Source organism: Eumetopias jubatus, unplaced genomic scaffold (genome assembly GCF_037043125.1).
Source record: "Eumetopias jubatus isolate StellerSeaLion01/CBP00866 unplaced genomic scaffold, mEumJub1_p1.0 scaffold_14, whole genome shotgun sequence".
In the NCBI taxonomy this organism is placed as follows: Eukaryota; Metazoa; Chordata; class Mammalia; order Carnivora; family Otariidae; genus Eumetopias; species Eumetopias jubatus.
In genome coordinates, this window is record NW_028274820.1 from 79,988,221 (window position 1) to 80,005,642 (window position 17,422).

The 17,422-nt window shown below is 37.6% G+C and overlaps 1 protein-coding gene across 1 annotated transcript in view; it reads right to left on the reverse strand.

Annotated features, from left to right (window-relative positions):
* AASS (aminoadipate-semialdehyde synthase) overlaps nt 1-17,422 on the reverse strand; it is a 49,483-nt gene that overhangs the window by 14,114 nt on the left and 17,947 nt on the right. The window contains exons 11-16 of the mRNA XM_028104928.2: nt 8,584-8,643; nt 8,370-8,437; nt 5,646-5,767; nt 5,334-5,460; nt 1,745-1,855; nt 1,544-1,652 (exon numbers count right to left, since the gene is read on the reverse strand). Coding sequence (XP_027960729.1) covers nt 1,544-1,652; nt 1,745-1,855; nt 5,334-5,460; nt 5,646-5,767; nt 8,370-8,437; nt 8,584-8,643 — 597 coding nt within the window. The remainder of the gene's footprint in view (nt 1-1,543; nt 1,653-1,744; nt 1,856-5,333; nt 5,461-5,645; nt 5,768-8,369; nt 8,438-8,583; nt 8,644-17,422) is intronic.

Consider the following 17,422-nt stretch of genomic DNA (forward strand, 5'->3'; position numbering starts at 1 on the left):
ACAAAGGCTTTCAAAAGCCTTCCTTAAAGCCTTTAAGCCTTCCTTAAAACCAAATGCCATTTGATTAAATCAGTTATATTATGTGTGTGTGTATATATATATATATATATACACACACATACACACACATTTTTCAAATCCACTGGAGATTGTGACTAATATTTTGCTAGCTAAAAATCCAACTATTAATGCAATTCTGCTTGGTCAGTTCCTCCTGACTTTTGTGCTCAAATGATATATTTGATTATATATTTTGTAATATATAAGTATAAATAATTACTATTAACATGGAATATATAATTAATCTTTATATAAAATGTAATTCTAATTAATTTGATTCCATATTTGATTCCATAACTGTTACATATATATAACCTAAAGCACTTAATCTGATTCTATCACATTTTCATATCCAATAGTTCCTTCTCATGTGCAAAAGATACTTTATATACCAAAAGATTGACAATATTCTAAAGAATTTTCTCCACTTTTAAAAGTCAAGCTTTGGGGCACCTGGGTGGCTCAGTCGTTAAGCGTCTGCCTTCGGCTCAGGTCATGATCCCAGGGTCCTGGGATCGAGCCCTGAATCGGGCTCCCTGCTCGGCGGGAAGCCTGCTTCTCCCTCTCCCACTCCCCCTGCTTGTGTTCCCTCTCTCGCTGTGTCACTCTCTGTCAAATAAATAAATAAAATCTTAAAAAAAAAAAGTCAAGCTTTTATCCATTTACGGATAAAGAAGATAGAGTATATGTATATATACAATGGATTACCACTCAGCCATAGAAAAGAAAAGAAAAGAAATCTTGCCATTTGCAACGATGTGAATGAAACTAGAGGGTATTATGCTAAGCAAAATAAGTCAATCAGAGAAAGACAATTACCATATGATCTCACTCATATGGGGAATTTAAGAAACAAAACAGGGGATTATAGGGAAAGGGAGGGAAAAATAAAACAAGACAAAATCAGAGAGGGAGATAAACCATAAGAGACTCTTAACTATAGGAAACAAACTGAGGGTTGCTGGAGAGGAGGGGTGTGGGGAGATGGGGTAACTGGGTGATGGACATTAAGGAAGGCACGTGCTGTAATGAACACTGGGTATTATGTAAGACTTGTGAATTACTGAACTCTACCTCTGAAACGAATAATACACTATATGTTAATTGAATTTAAATTTTAAAAATAATAAAAAACAAATCAAGTGGGGGAAAAAATAAAAATGATTGTTCTTAAGGCTACTTTAAAAAAATTAAAAAATAAAAGTCAAACCTTACCATCTCCAAAGGCAGTCTAAAATCTTTCATTAAAACAAAATATTACAGTAGCATCTATTTCTCTAAAAATCTATTATTAAGCCTTGGACATTGTTTTACCATACAGATGTATCCGCAGTTAAAGGATTTTACTAGAAATTTCCAGTCAACATGAGTTAGAATACAGCAGCTTCCTTAATCAAAATTATAAAAAGATTATTTCTGTACACCAAAATCTGGACCTTTTAATATTTTCCTAGATGGACCTTTGGGTATAAATTAGACTCACCGTGGCTCCCACTTCCCTGGCCTTATCTATGGTTTCCATTGCCAACATATGATCAAGACCAGGGTCCAATCCCAGTTCACCAATGACTGTGATACCAGCATCTTCCACACTACAACAGGTGGGAAAGGGAGGAAGAAAAAGTTGGATACAAAATAAAAATAATGCCATGGAGCTACTCAGTTGAAAATGACTGAAACTTACCTTTTTTCTAATTCTTTTAGCGCCGGTGTGATGTAGCTTGCAGTGATCATGTTAACTTTGCTTGTGATGCATGCCTTCGCCACAAGAGGATGCAATGCATAAGGCAACAAGCTTAAAAAGAGAGAGAAACTAATAAGAAACTTCCCCAACCCTACCTTTGAATATACCTTGAACTGCACTAAAGCTAAGGCATCACTCTGATTATTCTCTCCAAGGTGACCAATAACTCCTTGAGAACTACAGAATAAATTCATCCTGTTATCACATTTAAAACCCTCCACAATTTGACTTTCACCTAATCTTTCCATTATTCTCCCTCTATCTTCTTCATAAACCATATATGGGAACCAAAGAAGTTATTATAATTCTCCACTCACCGCCTGTACTTTTCCAGCTCTGGAACTTTACTCTCACTGTACCTTCTACCTGGAATATTATGTCCACCCACTCACCCCCATCCAGGCCATACCCTACTTGAAGAAATGTCTGGAAAGTCACCTCCTCTAAGAAGCTCCCCCAGACTCCCCCAAAGCCAGATCTTCTTCTGCATTCATTCAGCTATTTCTTTGCAACATTTAATGGGATTTATTCCATTCATCCTTATATTTCTATGATTTTCTATCTTGGCTCCTCTACTAAAAGATAAGGTTCTTTTTCTTTTTCTTCCATATTTCCCAAATGGCTATCAGGCTGGGTTAAACTAAGTCAAAGTGACCCAGATGTTACATTACAGAGTAGAATCTAAGAAGGTCCAAAGGAAGAAATAAGCTTTAATGGTACTGATCGGTGCAAAAGCTTTCAAAATGGTTAGAAATCTATATGCTAAGCAAAAAAAAATGAAACTGTGTTCAAAACTTAACTTCAACTCAGTTTTCTAAAAATCTGGCTTTGGTGTTTTAATTTGGCACTAGGACTACACAATCACAAAAAATGAATTTCCGTAATTGTTAATATAAATGAATATATTCATGTTCTATCCAAGGAATAATAAAACATCATGTCAATTGCCTAACAATATTCAAGTTCTACTAGCTTACTGACTATCTGGTGAAACAAGCTACATAGTACAATGAAAATATAAATACAAACTTGTAAACATGATCACACTATTATCACTGTATTTGTCAAATTCATCCTGCAAATTTCAGATTTTCTCTAAAAACAAAAAAATAAAACCACCTCTGAGATACTTATGCCTCCTCAGGTTAGTAAAGTATTGCTACTTAGATTTATTATCCTGTGGAATAAAACTGTGTTCATACTTTGCCAGTATCAATATGAAAACTCTCAATCTCTGTTTTTTGACTTTTTTAATTAAAAAGAATTATTACCAAACATGGTAAGCCCTTAAAAACCAATGAAAAAAATACATGCAAAACTCTTTGTTGGAAAAATATTAACAGAAAGTGTACAATGGCATCATCTTAAAGGTAGAATTTTTTTTTGTCACATTCCCCACATTAAAAACTTTCTTAATAAAAATTTTATTAAGATCTAATAACATCTGAAAACTCGGCATAATCTGCACTAACCAAATAATATGCTAAGAACTAGAATGCCAGAACTTTGATTAATGGTGCCTATTTTAGACAAAAGGATTAGCAGTCATAACTCACTGCATATGTAATATAGTACCTACTAAAGGGACAAAACTTTTGAATGATTTGAGTTGACTCCAACCCAATTAATCCAAATAATTAGAAATGTCACTTGTTAAAACATACACAAAATACAAATGGAATTTGCAAAGTAACTTACTGAACTCAATTACTACTTTGCATTAAATCATTAAGAACTAGAATTGCCAAATTAAAACCATAAGGATTTGACATATTCTTATAAATTTTTTTGTGAAACATATTCCTCATTTTATTTTGGTAGTCACTATTACTGTGTTTTCATCAAAACACTTTCTCCAACTTAAAAAATAAAAAAATTTAAAGAATGCTACAGGGTAACAGTGTCTAACAACATTACCACTATTCAGCATGGAAACTCAACGAACTGAGAAAAATTAAATATAAAACAGATTTTGTTAATGTTAAATTTTTTCAAACTAAATGTGTCTTATAATGTTTTCTTTTTTTATGGAAAAGAAAAACAATGTTTTATTTAGGTATCTGTGTGGCGAAACAAATTCCCTTTGTTTTATTCAGGAGGCTAGAACATTCCATTATGAATCATAATCATATCAATGACAAACAAGGTCTATGGGTCACTGGTAAATTTTTGCTGAATAAAAATTACTGCACATTAAATTTATATAAATAGAATAACATTTGAAGTGCCTAAAGTGAGCCTATAATTTAAATACATCAAGAGATAACACATAAGTTCCCACACAGGATTACCTTTCCTACTGTATGTTTTCTAAACCCTTTTTGTTGTTGTTGTTGTTGTTTAAAGTAGGACATCACAGAACTTCCTCCAAAGATAGCATTTCAATCTGATCTAACTATGAAAGTCACCTCATTATGGATGAGCAGGTAGCTTTCTTCCATCTTGGAAAAATTATATTCTAAGAATAAATGACTATTCTCATCACTTTGGTATTTTAAAACCCAGTTTAATTATAGAGTACCCTCATGTAGCTCTGTACCTAGAAGTTAGATCTGCATTTTTATCAGTAGTAAACACTATAGTTCAAGATCTGTTCCTCCAATAAGACTAAAAATGGTTAAAAGGCTACAGAATCTACTCATTTTCACTTAAGCTTTATTAAGTCCAAATGATAAAATAGCCGCCAAAATACATGAAACATTAATACTTCTGACACAGCAATTCCACTTCTAGATAGATACCCAACAGAAATGTGTATATATGGCAACCAAAAGACAAATACTAAAATGTTCATAGCAACACAATTCATAATAGCCCAATTCCAGAAACAATCTGAACATCCATCAACAGTCAAATGGAGAATAGGGGTATATTCACACAATGGAATGTTACATGGCAATGAGAATGAATAAACTACAATTACAGGCAACAACACAAACAACTCTCACAATCACAGTGTTGCAGAAAGAAGGCAGCCATAAATGAGGACACACTGAGTAGCTCCAAATGTACAAATTTGAAAACTAGCAAGAATTAATGTATACATGAGAGGCCAGGACAGTACTTACCATTGAGAGATAGGGCTAATAATGGAAATGGACACATGGCGGGCTTCTGGGGTACTGTTATTCTGTTTCTGGATGTGGATGATGGTTATGAAGTGTGTTCACTGTGCAAATTCACTGAACTATATACACTTATGATTTGGGTACATTTCTGGGTGCACACTTCAACTGAAAATTTACGTAGGGGGCACCTGGGTGGCTCAGTCATTAAGCATCTGCCTTCGGCTCAGGTCACGATCCCAGGATCCTGGGGTCCAGCCCCGCATCGGGCTCCCTGCTCGGCGGGAAGCCTGCTTCTCCCTCTCCCACTCCCCCTGCTTGTGTTCCCTCTCTCGCTGTGTCTCTCTCTGTCAAATAAATAAAATCTTTAAAAAAAAAATTTACTTAGGAGAAAGAGAAAATAAGGAAAGAGACAAAACAACAGCAACAAAATATATGACAATCATCTCTTCCTAGATACTAACCTGATGACAAGATCCTGTTTTGCCACCAAGGAGCTCAACTTCTCTTCTTGTTTGCTAATGTCCATGCTAACAGGATTAATATTATATTTCTTACCTAACTGTTCAATTTGGTTCTTCACGTCAGAGCCTATTTCAAGAATACAAAAGTCCAATTTTTAGATTACCCTTCACTAGTCAGAGAGTAAAACACATTTTAACATCTCCAAAAAAAATTTCTCAGAGTTTAGAAACAAGATAGTCATCTAAAATTCACGGAGTAAGCATGGTTTGAAATCGGTTTTCCTTCTTCTTTAAAAATTAGGGCTTATTTACCTACTGTTATTTCTATCTTGTTATCTCTTGACAGGTATTCCAATACAGGTTCGGATACATAACCAGATCCAAGAACCAAGACCTTTTTCTTGGTGCCCATTGAAAGTGACTGAGCAAGTTCCCTATCAGTGAAAGAGGGGGAGGGGAGAATAATTTAACAACAACAAAAATATTTAAATAACAAAATTTTGCTGTCCCCCCCAAACAAACCAAACCTTAGACTGTGAAGCAATAATTTTCCCCACATTTCTTATAATAAGAACCTCAACAGGAGTTCCCTAGGCCAACATTTTTCATTAATTACTTTAGATTTTGCATGATAAATAACAGACCCTGACTTCTCTGAGGTGTATGTCCATACATTCATGAATTCCCAACCACTGGTGAGGTGCAGATGCTGGACCATCGCCTGGCTTACTCACAATTGAGTAACTTGGTTTCACATTTTATCCTTCCAAGGGACATGATTCAAAATCATGCCAGGGGCTATACTTCAGAAACCTTACCCTTCACAACAATCTGAGGAGACAACAATCTGAGAAGGAGATTGTTATTAGCCATATTAGGCATTGTTTTGTCATTTATCATTAGGGTCACTTGAAAACAATTAAAACCAGACTTTTGAAATTACAAATGCCATGGGTTAAATATAAAAACCTAAGATGAATTACTAGGCAGGATTTTAATGCTTGAACAGTTTATTCTATTGGAATTTGTCCCTTCATCACAGATTAACTGTCTTTCCTATAAACTATGACCTCCGACACTGTGACTGTCTTGTTCATCTTTATAAACCCAATAGTGCTCAACAAATTTTGTCTTAAATATGGAAGATACTCATTAAAACTCTGTTGATTCAAATTCACAAATATCAATGTAAGACCATGGGAATGCCTTGGTGCCAGGGACAGGAACAGAAAGCTCTGTTGTTGGAATCTTTTAGGCCAAGATGTCTCTCAAACTTTAACCTTGCCCTTAATTCTAAGTGAATAAAAATAAATTTAAATACAAAATGTCCCTGCCCCTCTTCACCCCCAACACTCATTACTGATGAAGTGAATCTCCTTTAACCTCCACTCCCATCCATTTCACCCCCCAGAAAAGAACACAATTATTTGGTTATTGTATATCCTTTCTAACAACACTTTCTATAGTTTAAGTAATTAAATTTCATTGTTTTGATGTCCAAAAATACAATGTTCAAAACACATTTTTAAAAACTCGCTCCTAGATCTTAATACTGTCCACCCCATTAGCTACCTCAAACACTTGAATCACTGATTAATAATCACTGTGCTAAGTGACGAAGAGGCTATTCGAGTAAGGCAGATATTTAAGATAACTTAAATTTCCTTTCAAAATACAATCTTCATTATCAGAATTTCCACTAGGAAGGGGGATAGGAAGTCCTAGCAGACTTGCTGCTATAAGAAATATGGTGTGTAAGAGTGAAAACATCGTGACCAGTCATGTTACACATGTTATTAGGATTAGTAATATAGAGATCATCAGATGGTAAGAATCAAACGATACAGAGAGTTATGAAATATGAACATATGTGAAGTTTCCCCTATAAGAAACTCTCTTACAGGACTATAGTGCTAGCCAGTTTAAAAACGAAAACAAAAACAAATCTCTCTTGGTATCTTATGCCAGAATATTTCACTGACACATCATGGATGGACAAGCACAGCAGTAGTATACTTGATCCAAGCAAATCTCTTCACTTCTTAGAGATAGAAGAACTGAGAAAGAAGATAAGGCAGTTTGTTTGCTTCTTTTTAATTTTCCCACTCTGGTCTCTCCTGAGAATTCAGTGCATGGGTTATTTTGTTAAATGTGAATAGACTAGTGGAGCAGATATAAACACAAATCAAGTGCAATCAGATGAAGAGGACCAGAACATTCCAAGGAAATGTCAATGTTTTCAAACTCTGAGCAGTAAAATCAATTAAGGAAACAAGGCCCTTAGCTAAGTACCTTTCTAAGAGAACTATTCTCTAGGATACATTTACCACATTATTGTTTGGCACCTTCATCCTAAGAAGAATTCCCAGGGAACACTGACCTCTCACCATTTTCTTTCTTCATGACTTCTCTTACTTTCTAAATAAGAGCCCACTTGCCTAAACATTTTACTAAACAAAATAGAGTCCAAACCCTCAACTAAAAATCAGACTGAAAGCACCACAGAAAGGGTTAGTGTGCTTATTTTCTTTGACAAAATAGCTGAGACATGGGCGCCTGGGTGGCTCAGTCATTGAGCGTCTGCCTTCGGCTCAGGTCATGATCCCAGGGGCCTGGGATCGAGTCCCACATCGGGCTCCCTGCTCTGCGGGAAGCCTGCTTCTCCCTCTCCCACTCCCCCTGCTTGTATTCTTGCTCTCGCTGTGTCTTTCTCTGTCAAATAAATAAATAAAATCTTAAAAAAAAAAAAGAAAATAGCTGAGACATGTCAATATGCAAAATGCTAGAGAAAGAAAAAGGGGCTACTCAAAGGACAACTTTTTAGACTTCTGCTTGCTTACACACAAGTCTACAATAGGAGATTAGAAAGCCAAAATGATATTCAGAGGAAAATAATTCCCACTGGTTTCAGCCAGTCACATAGCTTGGATTTCCTATATGTACAGACATTTTCAAAACTGTATAAACCTAGTATCATTAACTCACAAAGAAGCATTTAAAAATACTCAACAAAACCAAGATAAGAATAATGCTTACCTGCTCTCTCGGAGTTTCTGGATATATTTATACTTATCCGTCAATACACCGTTGGATGTAATTACTGCCTAAATGTGTATGACACAAGACATTTCTTTAGTGTCCATATATTAGACCCACAAACAGGGGCTCATATAACAAAGATGGAGAGAGAAAGGGAAAGGGAGAGAGGGAGTGAGGATGGTAGTGGAAAAAAACTATTTTCGTAACTTACGTCTCGTACCACAGGAGAAAAATTCTGACTTTCAAGAGGCTGTGTCGCATCTGATAATATCTGAAAGGAAAATGAGATTGGTAAGAGATAAATGATTGTAGAGAAGAATTCCTGGTGTTTGTTTCCATTTTAAAGTATTAGTCAAAGGAAAAAAAAAGAATTTACAAAAGTTTACTGAAGATCACTAAATATAAATAATTGGTAATAGAAGTCCACAAGCAATGAATTTTGTCCCCTAAGAACCTATTTCAGCACAAGTTCCACTTTTAAAACTAAAATCTGATCATCTTTGCTTGTTAAAAACACAAAATGGTTTATCCTTCCCCACCAGTTCGATGTGTCATATTGAACATGCTGGCAAACATCACCACAAGCTTTACAGCCATAGTTCCCACTCTGAGGGCCTGAATCCCACCCAAAGGTTCACACCGTTCTAGCCGAAAAGAAAATGGGCCTTTCAGACAAAAAGCCATCAAGCCTGCAATACGGAGTCTCCCTCAGGCCCATATTATTCAATGTATAGGCACATCAGCATTTCGAAAGTTATCAAGAAAAAAGTAGACCTCAAAAAGTCATCCAGTCTTCTCATTATCTTACAAGAATGAGTCAGATGGCCAAAAACAAAAGCCACATCTCTCAGATTAACATCCCACCATCCTTCTAATCCTCCTCTTTTCTTACAAAGTATCCAATTCCTGAATAGGCTGCCAAGAGTAAAGGTCATATACGTTAGTAGTATTCCTTCTGACGGTCAGGACCTTAGGGTCAATGAGACAACCATTCCCTCCTTATCCTTGTAGGTTTAAGTCTAGAGCACTCCCCCAGCTGAGAAAGAGCAAAATGTAACTACCAGATACTGGCAGAGAAATATTTATTTACCGTATTAAAATAAATACCAGGGGCACCTGGGCGGCACAGTCAGTTAAGCATCCAACTCTTGGTTTCGGCTCAGGTCGTGATCTCAGGGTTGTGGGATCGAGCCCCATGTTGGGTTCTGTGCTCAGTGTGTAGTCTGCTTGAGATTCTCTCCCTCTCCCTCTGCCCCTCCCACTTGTGCTCTCTCTCTAAAACCAATCAATCAATCTTTAAAAAAATAAAATAAATATCAAAACTACTTTCATGTGTCTAAAACATCCAACACTTATGCTATCTATTCCTGGGATATGGGCATTTAAAAAAAAGATATATATCTATAAGGCAGGTAGGGCATCTTTGGGGAAACTCATGGAATTGGCACACCTGGTGTCCTCCATTGCTTCTTTTACCCAGGCACCCGTGACTATTCCTTCCTCAAGCCGACTCCTCCACCTACTAACTCTGTCTCCAGCCAGAAGCCGTCAGTGAATAACAACATGGGATTCGAATTTCACTTGGCATATGGCTAAACCACCGAACTCTTGTGTATCCTTCCGTTTTCTCTACCGTTATACCTAATTCTGCAGCCTTACTCAGGCTTTTCTGAGACCAGGGGAACTACCTCCCACCTCTCTCCTTCCATTTATCTTCAATCTAAAACACAAACCTGACTGTTTCTTCTGTGTCTATTTAAAATAATCCAGTAGCTTTCCAAAACCCTTAAGATAAAAGTCTCTCGTTCCCTATGTGGTCTCCAAGACTCTATAGTCTGTCTCTGCCTCTCCAACCACAATTCTCCCTTTGTCTCATACCCAAAACTCCAGTCCTATCAACACTATGAAGATGCTCATCTGCATTAACGTTCCCACGCCTCTGTGCTATACCATGTGGATGCCTCACATGCTATTATTCCTCTACATGGAATTCCCACTCTTCATCCTCCAAGATACAGCTGAAGAACTGCCTCCTCTGTGAAGCCTTTCTCAAAATCTGCCCCCAAGCAGACTGAAGCTAAGAACTGCACTTGGCATCTTGCCTGTGCAATAAAATGGTAAATACTCAATAAATAGATAAATGGATATATGCAATAATCATATGGATTTTTCCAAGGAAAATGAAGTAACTATCCTGAGTCCACCCAAAGAAAGGCAAACATGAAAAACAAAAGGCTGCTGAATGATTGCATTTAACTGTCTTCCTTGCTGGAATTCAACCATGACAAAAGTATAAGCACAACGGTCCTAAAGTGTATGGCATGCCATGTCACTTTCACATATACCACCTTTGAGAGCTCATCACTCTTTCCTAAATTAATTTCAAGCTATTATCCTGGTGTCAAGACCATTTCCAATATGGAACCAACATACTTCCCTTTACCGTATTGGACTTGACAGCTCACAGAACCCCTCTGTTAACTCAACTCCCACCTTTGCTCTCCTCTCTTCATCAGACAGTATGCCTCCCATTCCCATGCAGATGAACAGATCCTATACATCTATCAAGAGCTGCCTCAAATGTCACCTCTTTCATAAAACCCTTCTGACTTTACCCAACAAGACAGAGCCTCGCCCTCCACAACTTCATTAGCATTTTCCTAATGGCTCTCATAGTCTACCTTATGGCAGGGTTGCACACTTGTTTCATCCACTTCCTGGACCTCATGCTTCTATAGGTCAGAAGGTGTATTTTAATTTTCTTCATCCACAGATGTGCCTTATTCCAGCAGACAATAAATATGTAATTAATTCGAGTGAAATAAACTTCTCTATTGGTTTAGAATGATAGCCTTTAATGCCACAAGGTCTGAACCTTATGTCAAAAAGGAAAATCTAGGGGTAAAAGTGCATATACTTTTTTTAAAAAGATTTTATTTATTTGAGAGAGAGAGTAGGGGGGAGGGGCAGAGGGGGAGGGAGAGGGACAAGCAGAGCCCCATGCAGGACTCGATCTCACGACCCTGAGATCATGACCTGAGCCAAAACCAAGAGTCAGATGCTTAACAGGGCATATACTTTAAATACAGTTCCCATGCAGTTATCAGAAGAGAACACAGACAACATACTCAATTTTTTTGGTGGTAAGCAGATACACACATATCAAGACTACAATATAAAGCCATAAATTTTCACAAATGTCCAGTGCTCAGAGACAGTGCTGAGATAGATGCCCCCAAGACAATCCCACCACACTGTTTGGAGGACTATCATGATATATAAGAGGAAAAAGGTGTGACAATTTAGAGAAGCCAGCTTAGTCAGACATCTATGCAATATCACCTGCCTCAGTCTGACCAAAAACCTCCCACACCTCACTGTCAGGTAATTTTAACCTTGTCACATTGCCTAAGAGTCTATCAACTGCCAATTTATGTAAGCAAAAACATATTGCCTACTTAAATATACATTTTCTTTCCAGCAATGGTGAATTAGATCTTTTCAGACCAATCTTCCCATTGAGTAAAACATGAAAAGCCTCAGTTTTTAGCTTCAAAAAAGTAGATACAACTTTTTTTGTCTGGGGAAAACAGTGGAACAGGAGGACCCTAAGCTCACCTCTTCCCACAGACACAACTATGTAACAATCACATCAGTTTAAATAACCCAGAAAATGACTTGCAGACTGGCAGAACAAACACTCCACAGCTAAATGAAGAGAAGAGGCCACAATGAAGAGGGTAGGAAGGGCTGAGATGCAGGGATCCTCAGGACTTTCCACAGGAGGGAGAGACAACACAGGCACACGGAAGGGAGAGAAACAGACTCTCACACCTGGGAACCCACACAGGAAAGATGAATCCCCATAATATTTGGTTTTGAAAACCAGAAGGGCTGAATTGCACAGGTTTTTACAGGCACCGGTCCTTAAAACCTGTAACTTTAAAAATCTGCGGGCTTGGCTCTGGGAGACCCAGGAGGGCAAGATGAAACTGAGTTCCTGCCCTTAAAGAGACAGCACAAGAAAAAGCCCCACTGAGATATAGCATAGAAGCAGCAGTTTGAAAAATGCCTGGGGTATACGGGAGGAAGATTTGTTTACTAATCTCAGAGCATGTGCCAGGGATTGGGGGCAAGAATCCATGAGAGACTTCTCTAGGAATCAAGGAGCTGGCCTACACTACTTCCCTGCCCCACCCCCCAGCATAAACACATGCTACCAGCTGAAAGCAGCATAGCACCTACACTTCTACCTAACTTGACAACAGTGTGCCCTACCTGTGTGTTCCCCTGTAGACACACCCCCTCAAGCCAGGCCTCAGCTCAATGTCTCCTCCCACTGAAGAACTGTGCAAGCCTTGCTAACACCCCACATCTGACACCACAGGCTTCTGCAGATCAAACCCCTCCAATATACTCTTGGTCTGAGCACATCCAAAGTGCTGCCACAAGGCTGGCAGTATGCAGGCAGCGCTGATGGACCAGCACCACTCCAAAGCAATACCTGCTCCAGGGAGAGGGAAAGAGAACCACACACACCAGTCAGACTGAACCCCAGCAGTGGGCTGGGGACAGAGAGCTGATCTGACAGCAGGTCCCACCCACCCACAAAAGCTTTTCAGAAGACAAAACAGGGAAAGCAACCTGCACCTCAGTGCTACTGCATCTATGGCAAATGCCAGGTCTGATGCAACTCAAGCCCAAGGCAGCCCCAGACCAACCTACTAACATCACAGGGACCAAACCCTGCCCATAACAGGCAAAGAGGGCCATGCAGATGACAACAGAAGAAAAAAATGGCTCAGCCACAACAACAGAGTGCGCACAGCACACATAGGAGACATCCAGTTCTGGTGAATAGGGAACATTGGACTACAGGGCACTACAGGACCTCTTCTTCATAAGGCCACTACTTTCAAGAGCAGGAGATGTAGCTGACTTTCCTTACACATGGAAATAGACACAAAGAGTTAGACAAAATGAGACAGAGGAATATGTCCCAGATGAAAGAACAGGACAAAATCACAGCAAGATACCTAAGTGAAATGGAGATAAGTAAAATGCTCTTGAGGTAAGAGGGGAGGGCCTCAGTAAGAACCTTAACAGAGATAGAAAACATAAAAAAGAACCAACCAGAAATGAAGAATTCAATAACTGAAATTAAAAATACACTAGATGGAATAAATAGTTGGCTAGAGAAAGCAGAAGAAAAGGTCAGGAACCTGGAGAATAGAGTAATGGAAAAAATCAATCTGAACATGTGAGAGAAAAAATAATAATACAAAATGAAAACAGACTTAGGGAACTCAGCTACACAATCAAGTATAATACATTTACATTATAGGGATCCCAGGAGAAGAAAGAGAAAAGGGGGCAGAAAATGTATTTGAAGAAGAGCTGAAAACTCTTTCAGTCTGGACAAGGAAACAGAAATCCAGATCCAAGAGGCACAGAGAGCCCCCAACAAAATTGACCCAAGGAGATCCACACAAAACCACATAATAAAATGGCAAAAAATAGTGATAAAGAGAAAATTTTAGAAGCAGCAAGAGAAAAGAAAACAGTTACATACAAGGGTAATCCCATAAAGCTATCAGTGGATTTTTCATCAGAAACTTTGCAGGCCGGAAGAGAGTGGCATGATATATTCCGAGTGCTGAAAAGAAAAAACCTGCAGCCAAGAATTCTCTATCCAGCAAGGCTATAATTCAGAATAGAAAGAGAAATAAAGTTTTCCAGAAAAACTAAAGGTAAAGGAATTCATGACCACTAAACCAGCCCTACAGGAAATGTTAAAGGAGACTCTGAGTGGGTAGGAACAACCATAAGTAAGTAAGAAAAGTGGGAAGCACAAAAGCAGTGAAATTAAGTATACCTATAAAAATCAGTCAAGGGACTGGACTCAAAATAAAAGGATGTAAAGTGTGACACCATAGGGGCACCTGGGTGGCTCAGTCACTGGGCGTCTGCCTTTGGCTCAGGTCATGGTACCAGTATCCTGGGATCAAGCCCCACATTGGGCTCTCTGCTCTGTGGGAAGCCTGCTTCTCCCTCTCCCACGCCCCCTGCTTGCGTTCCTGCTCTAGCTGTCTCTCTCTCTCTGTCAAATAAATAAATAATATCTTAAAAAAAAAATGTGATACCATATACCTAAAATGTGGGAGGTAGAGGAGTAAAGAATGGGTTCAAACTTAAGCAGCCCTCATCTTTATATATACACTGCTATATGCAGATGTTATATATGAACTGAATAGGAACCACAAACCAAAGATCAGTAATATATATGGAAAAAAATAAAAGAGAAAAGATCCAAGATCATCACTAAAGAAAGTCAACCATAAAAGACAAGAGCAAGAGAAGAAAGGAAAAGAGAAGATCCACAAAAACAGCCATAAAACAAGTCACAAAATGGCAATAGGTGCATACCTATCAATAATACTTTGAATGTAAATGAACCACATGCTCCAGTCAAAAGACACAGGGTGACAGAATGGATAAAAAAGCAAGACCTATCTATATGCCACCTACAAGAGACTTAAAGACACATGCAGATTGAAAGTGAAGAAATGGAGAATTTATCATGCAAATAGATGTGAAAATAAAGCCAGGGTAGCAATACTTATATCAGACAACATTGACATTAAAACAAAGACTGTAACAAGAGACAAAGAAATATATATACACCCTAATATTAGAATATATATATTAGTATAAAGAATAATATATATTATATACTAGAAAATATAACAATTGTAAATATTCATGCACCCAACATGGGAATACCCAAATACATAGAGCAGTTAACAACAAACATAAAGGAAGTAATTGACAGTAATACAATAATAGTAGGGTACTTCAATACCCCAATTACATCAATGGGTAGATCATCCAAACAGAAAATCAACAAGGAAACAGTGTCTTTGAATGACACATTGGACCAGATGGATCTAACAGATATATTCAGAATATTCCATCCTTAAAAGACAGAATACACATTCTTTTCAAGTGCACATGGAACATTCTCCAGAACAGATCACATATTAGGCCACAAAACAAGTCTCAATAAATTCAAAAAGATTGAAGTCATACTATGCATCTTTCCTGAGCACAACACCATGAAACTAGAAATCAACCACAAGAAAACATCTAGAAGGACCACAAATACATGGAGATTAAATAATGAGCTACTAAACATGAATGGTGCAATCAAGAAATCAAAGAGAAAATCAAAAAATACATGGAGACAAATGAAAATGCAACACAATGGCCCAAAATCTTTGGGATGCAACAAAAGCTGTTTTAAGAGGGGAGTATATAGCAATACAGGCCTACTTCAAGAAGAAAAAAAAACCTCAAATATATAAAAAGCTAGAAAAAGAAAAATAAACAAGACCCAAAACCAGCAGAAGGAAGGAAATAATAAGTATTAGAGCAGAAATAAACAAAACAGAAATAAAACAAAATAATAAAACAGAGCAATGAAACTAGGAGCTGGTTTTTTGGAAACATCAACAAAATTGATAAACCTTTAACCAGACTTATCCAGAAAGAGAGAGAGAAACAGAGAGGACTCAAACAAAATCAGAAAAGAAAGAGGAGAAATAACAACCAACACCACAAAAATACAAATAATTGTAAAAGAAGATAATGAAAAATTATATACCAACAAATTGGACTACCTAGAAGAAATGGATAAATTCCTAGGAACATATAACCTCCCAATACTGAATCAGGAAGCAACAGAAAATTTGAACAGATCAATTGCCAGCAATGAAATTAAATAACTAATCAAAAAACTCCCAACAAACTAAAGTCCAGGACAAGATAGCTTCACAGATGAATTCTACCAAACATTTAAAGAAGAGTTAATACCTACTCTTCTCAAGTTATTCCAAAAAATAAAAGAGGAAGGACAGCTTCTAAACTGATCCTATGAGACCAGCATTACCCTGATAACAAAACCAGATAAAGACACTACAAAAAAAAGGGGGGGGGGGGGCGGGAGAGAACTATAGGCCAATATCTCTAATGAAAATAGATGCAAAAATCCTCAACAAAATGTTTATTGCAGCATTATTTACAGTAGCCAAATCATGGAAGCAGCCCGAGTGTTCAGCAATAGATGAGTGGATAAAGATATGGTGTAATATACATTATATATGTATACACACACACACACACACACACACACACACACACACACACACACACACACAGGAATATTACTCAGCCATAAAAAAGAATGGAATCTTGTCATTTGCAACAACATGAATGGAGCTACACAGAGTATTGCTAAGCAAAATAAGTCAGTCAGAGAAAGACAAATACCGTATGATTTTCCTATGTGGAATTAAAGAAACAAAACAAAGGAACAAAGGAAAAAAAGAGACAAACCAAAAAACAGACTCTTAACTATAGAGAACAAACAGATGGTTACCAGAGGGGAGGTGGGGGATGTGTGAAATAGGTGATGGGGATTAAGGGTACACTTTTCATGATGAGCACTGAGTAATATATAGGATTGTTGAACAATATATACAATATAGTGATATTGTATACCTGAAACTACTATAACACCATATGTTAACTATACTGTAATTAAAATTTAAAAAAAAAATTTTAAGGTAGGTAAGACTTGCTGCACTATAATTCTTGGGAAGAAAGCACAAAGAGAGGAGTCTAGCATTTGGCATGACTTTTCGTGGGTGTAGCAGGAACAGAACCCAGAGCAACCACAGCCTCCAAAATGTAAGTGGCAAATGCCAGAAATGGCAGATTTAGAAAAAGTGAAGCCCACCTTTCATGTGAGCTCTGTTCAAGTCTCTGGATAAGCCCCAAACTGAGTGTGTGTAGGTAAGCAACCCAGGTAAAGATGAAAGAGCTGAACTTTTATTTGAGCTACCCCCACCTCAGGTGAGACAAGTTTTCAACTTAAGTCTAACCAATGAATTCTCTGCTAAACAAACAAACAATCAACACTTTTCAGGAAAATGTAACAATCCAGAGTCTCCACAGCATAACTATTCACATCACCCAGGATACAACCCCAA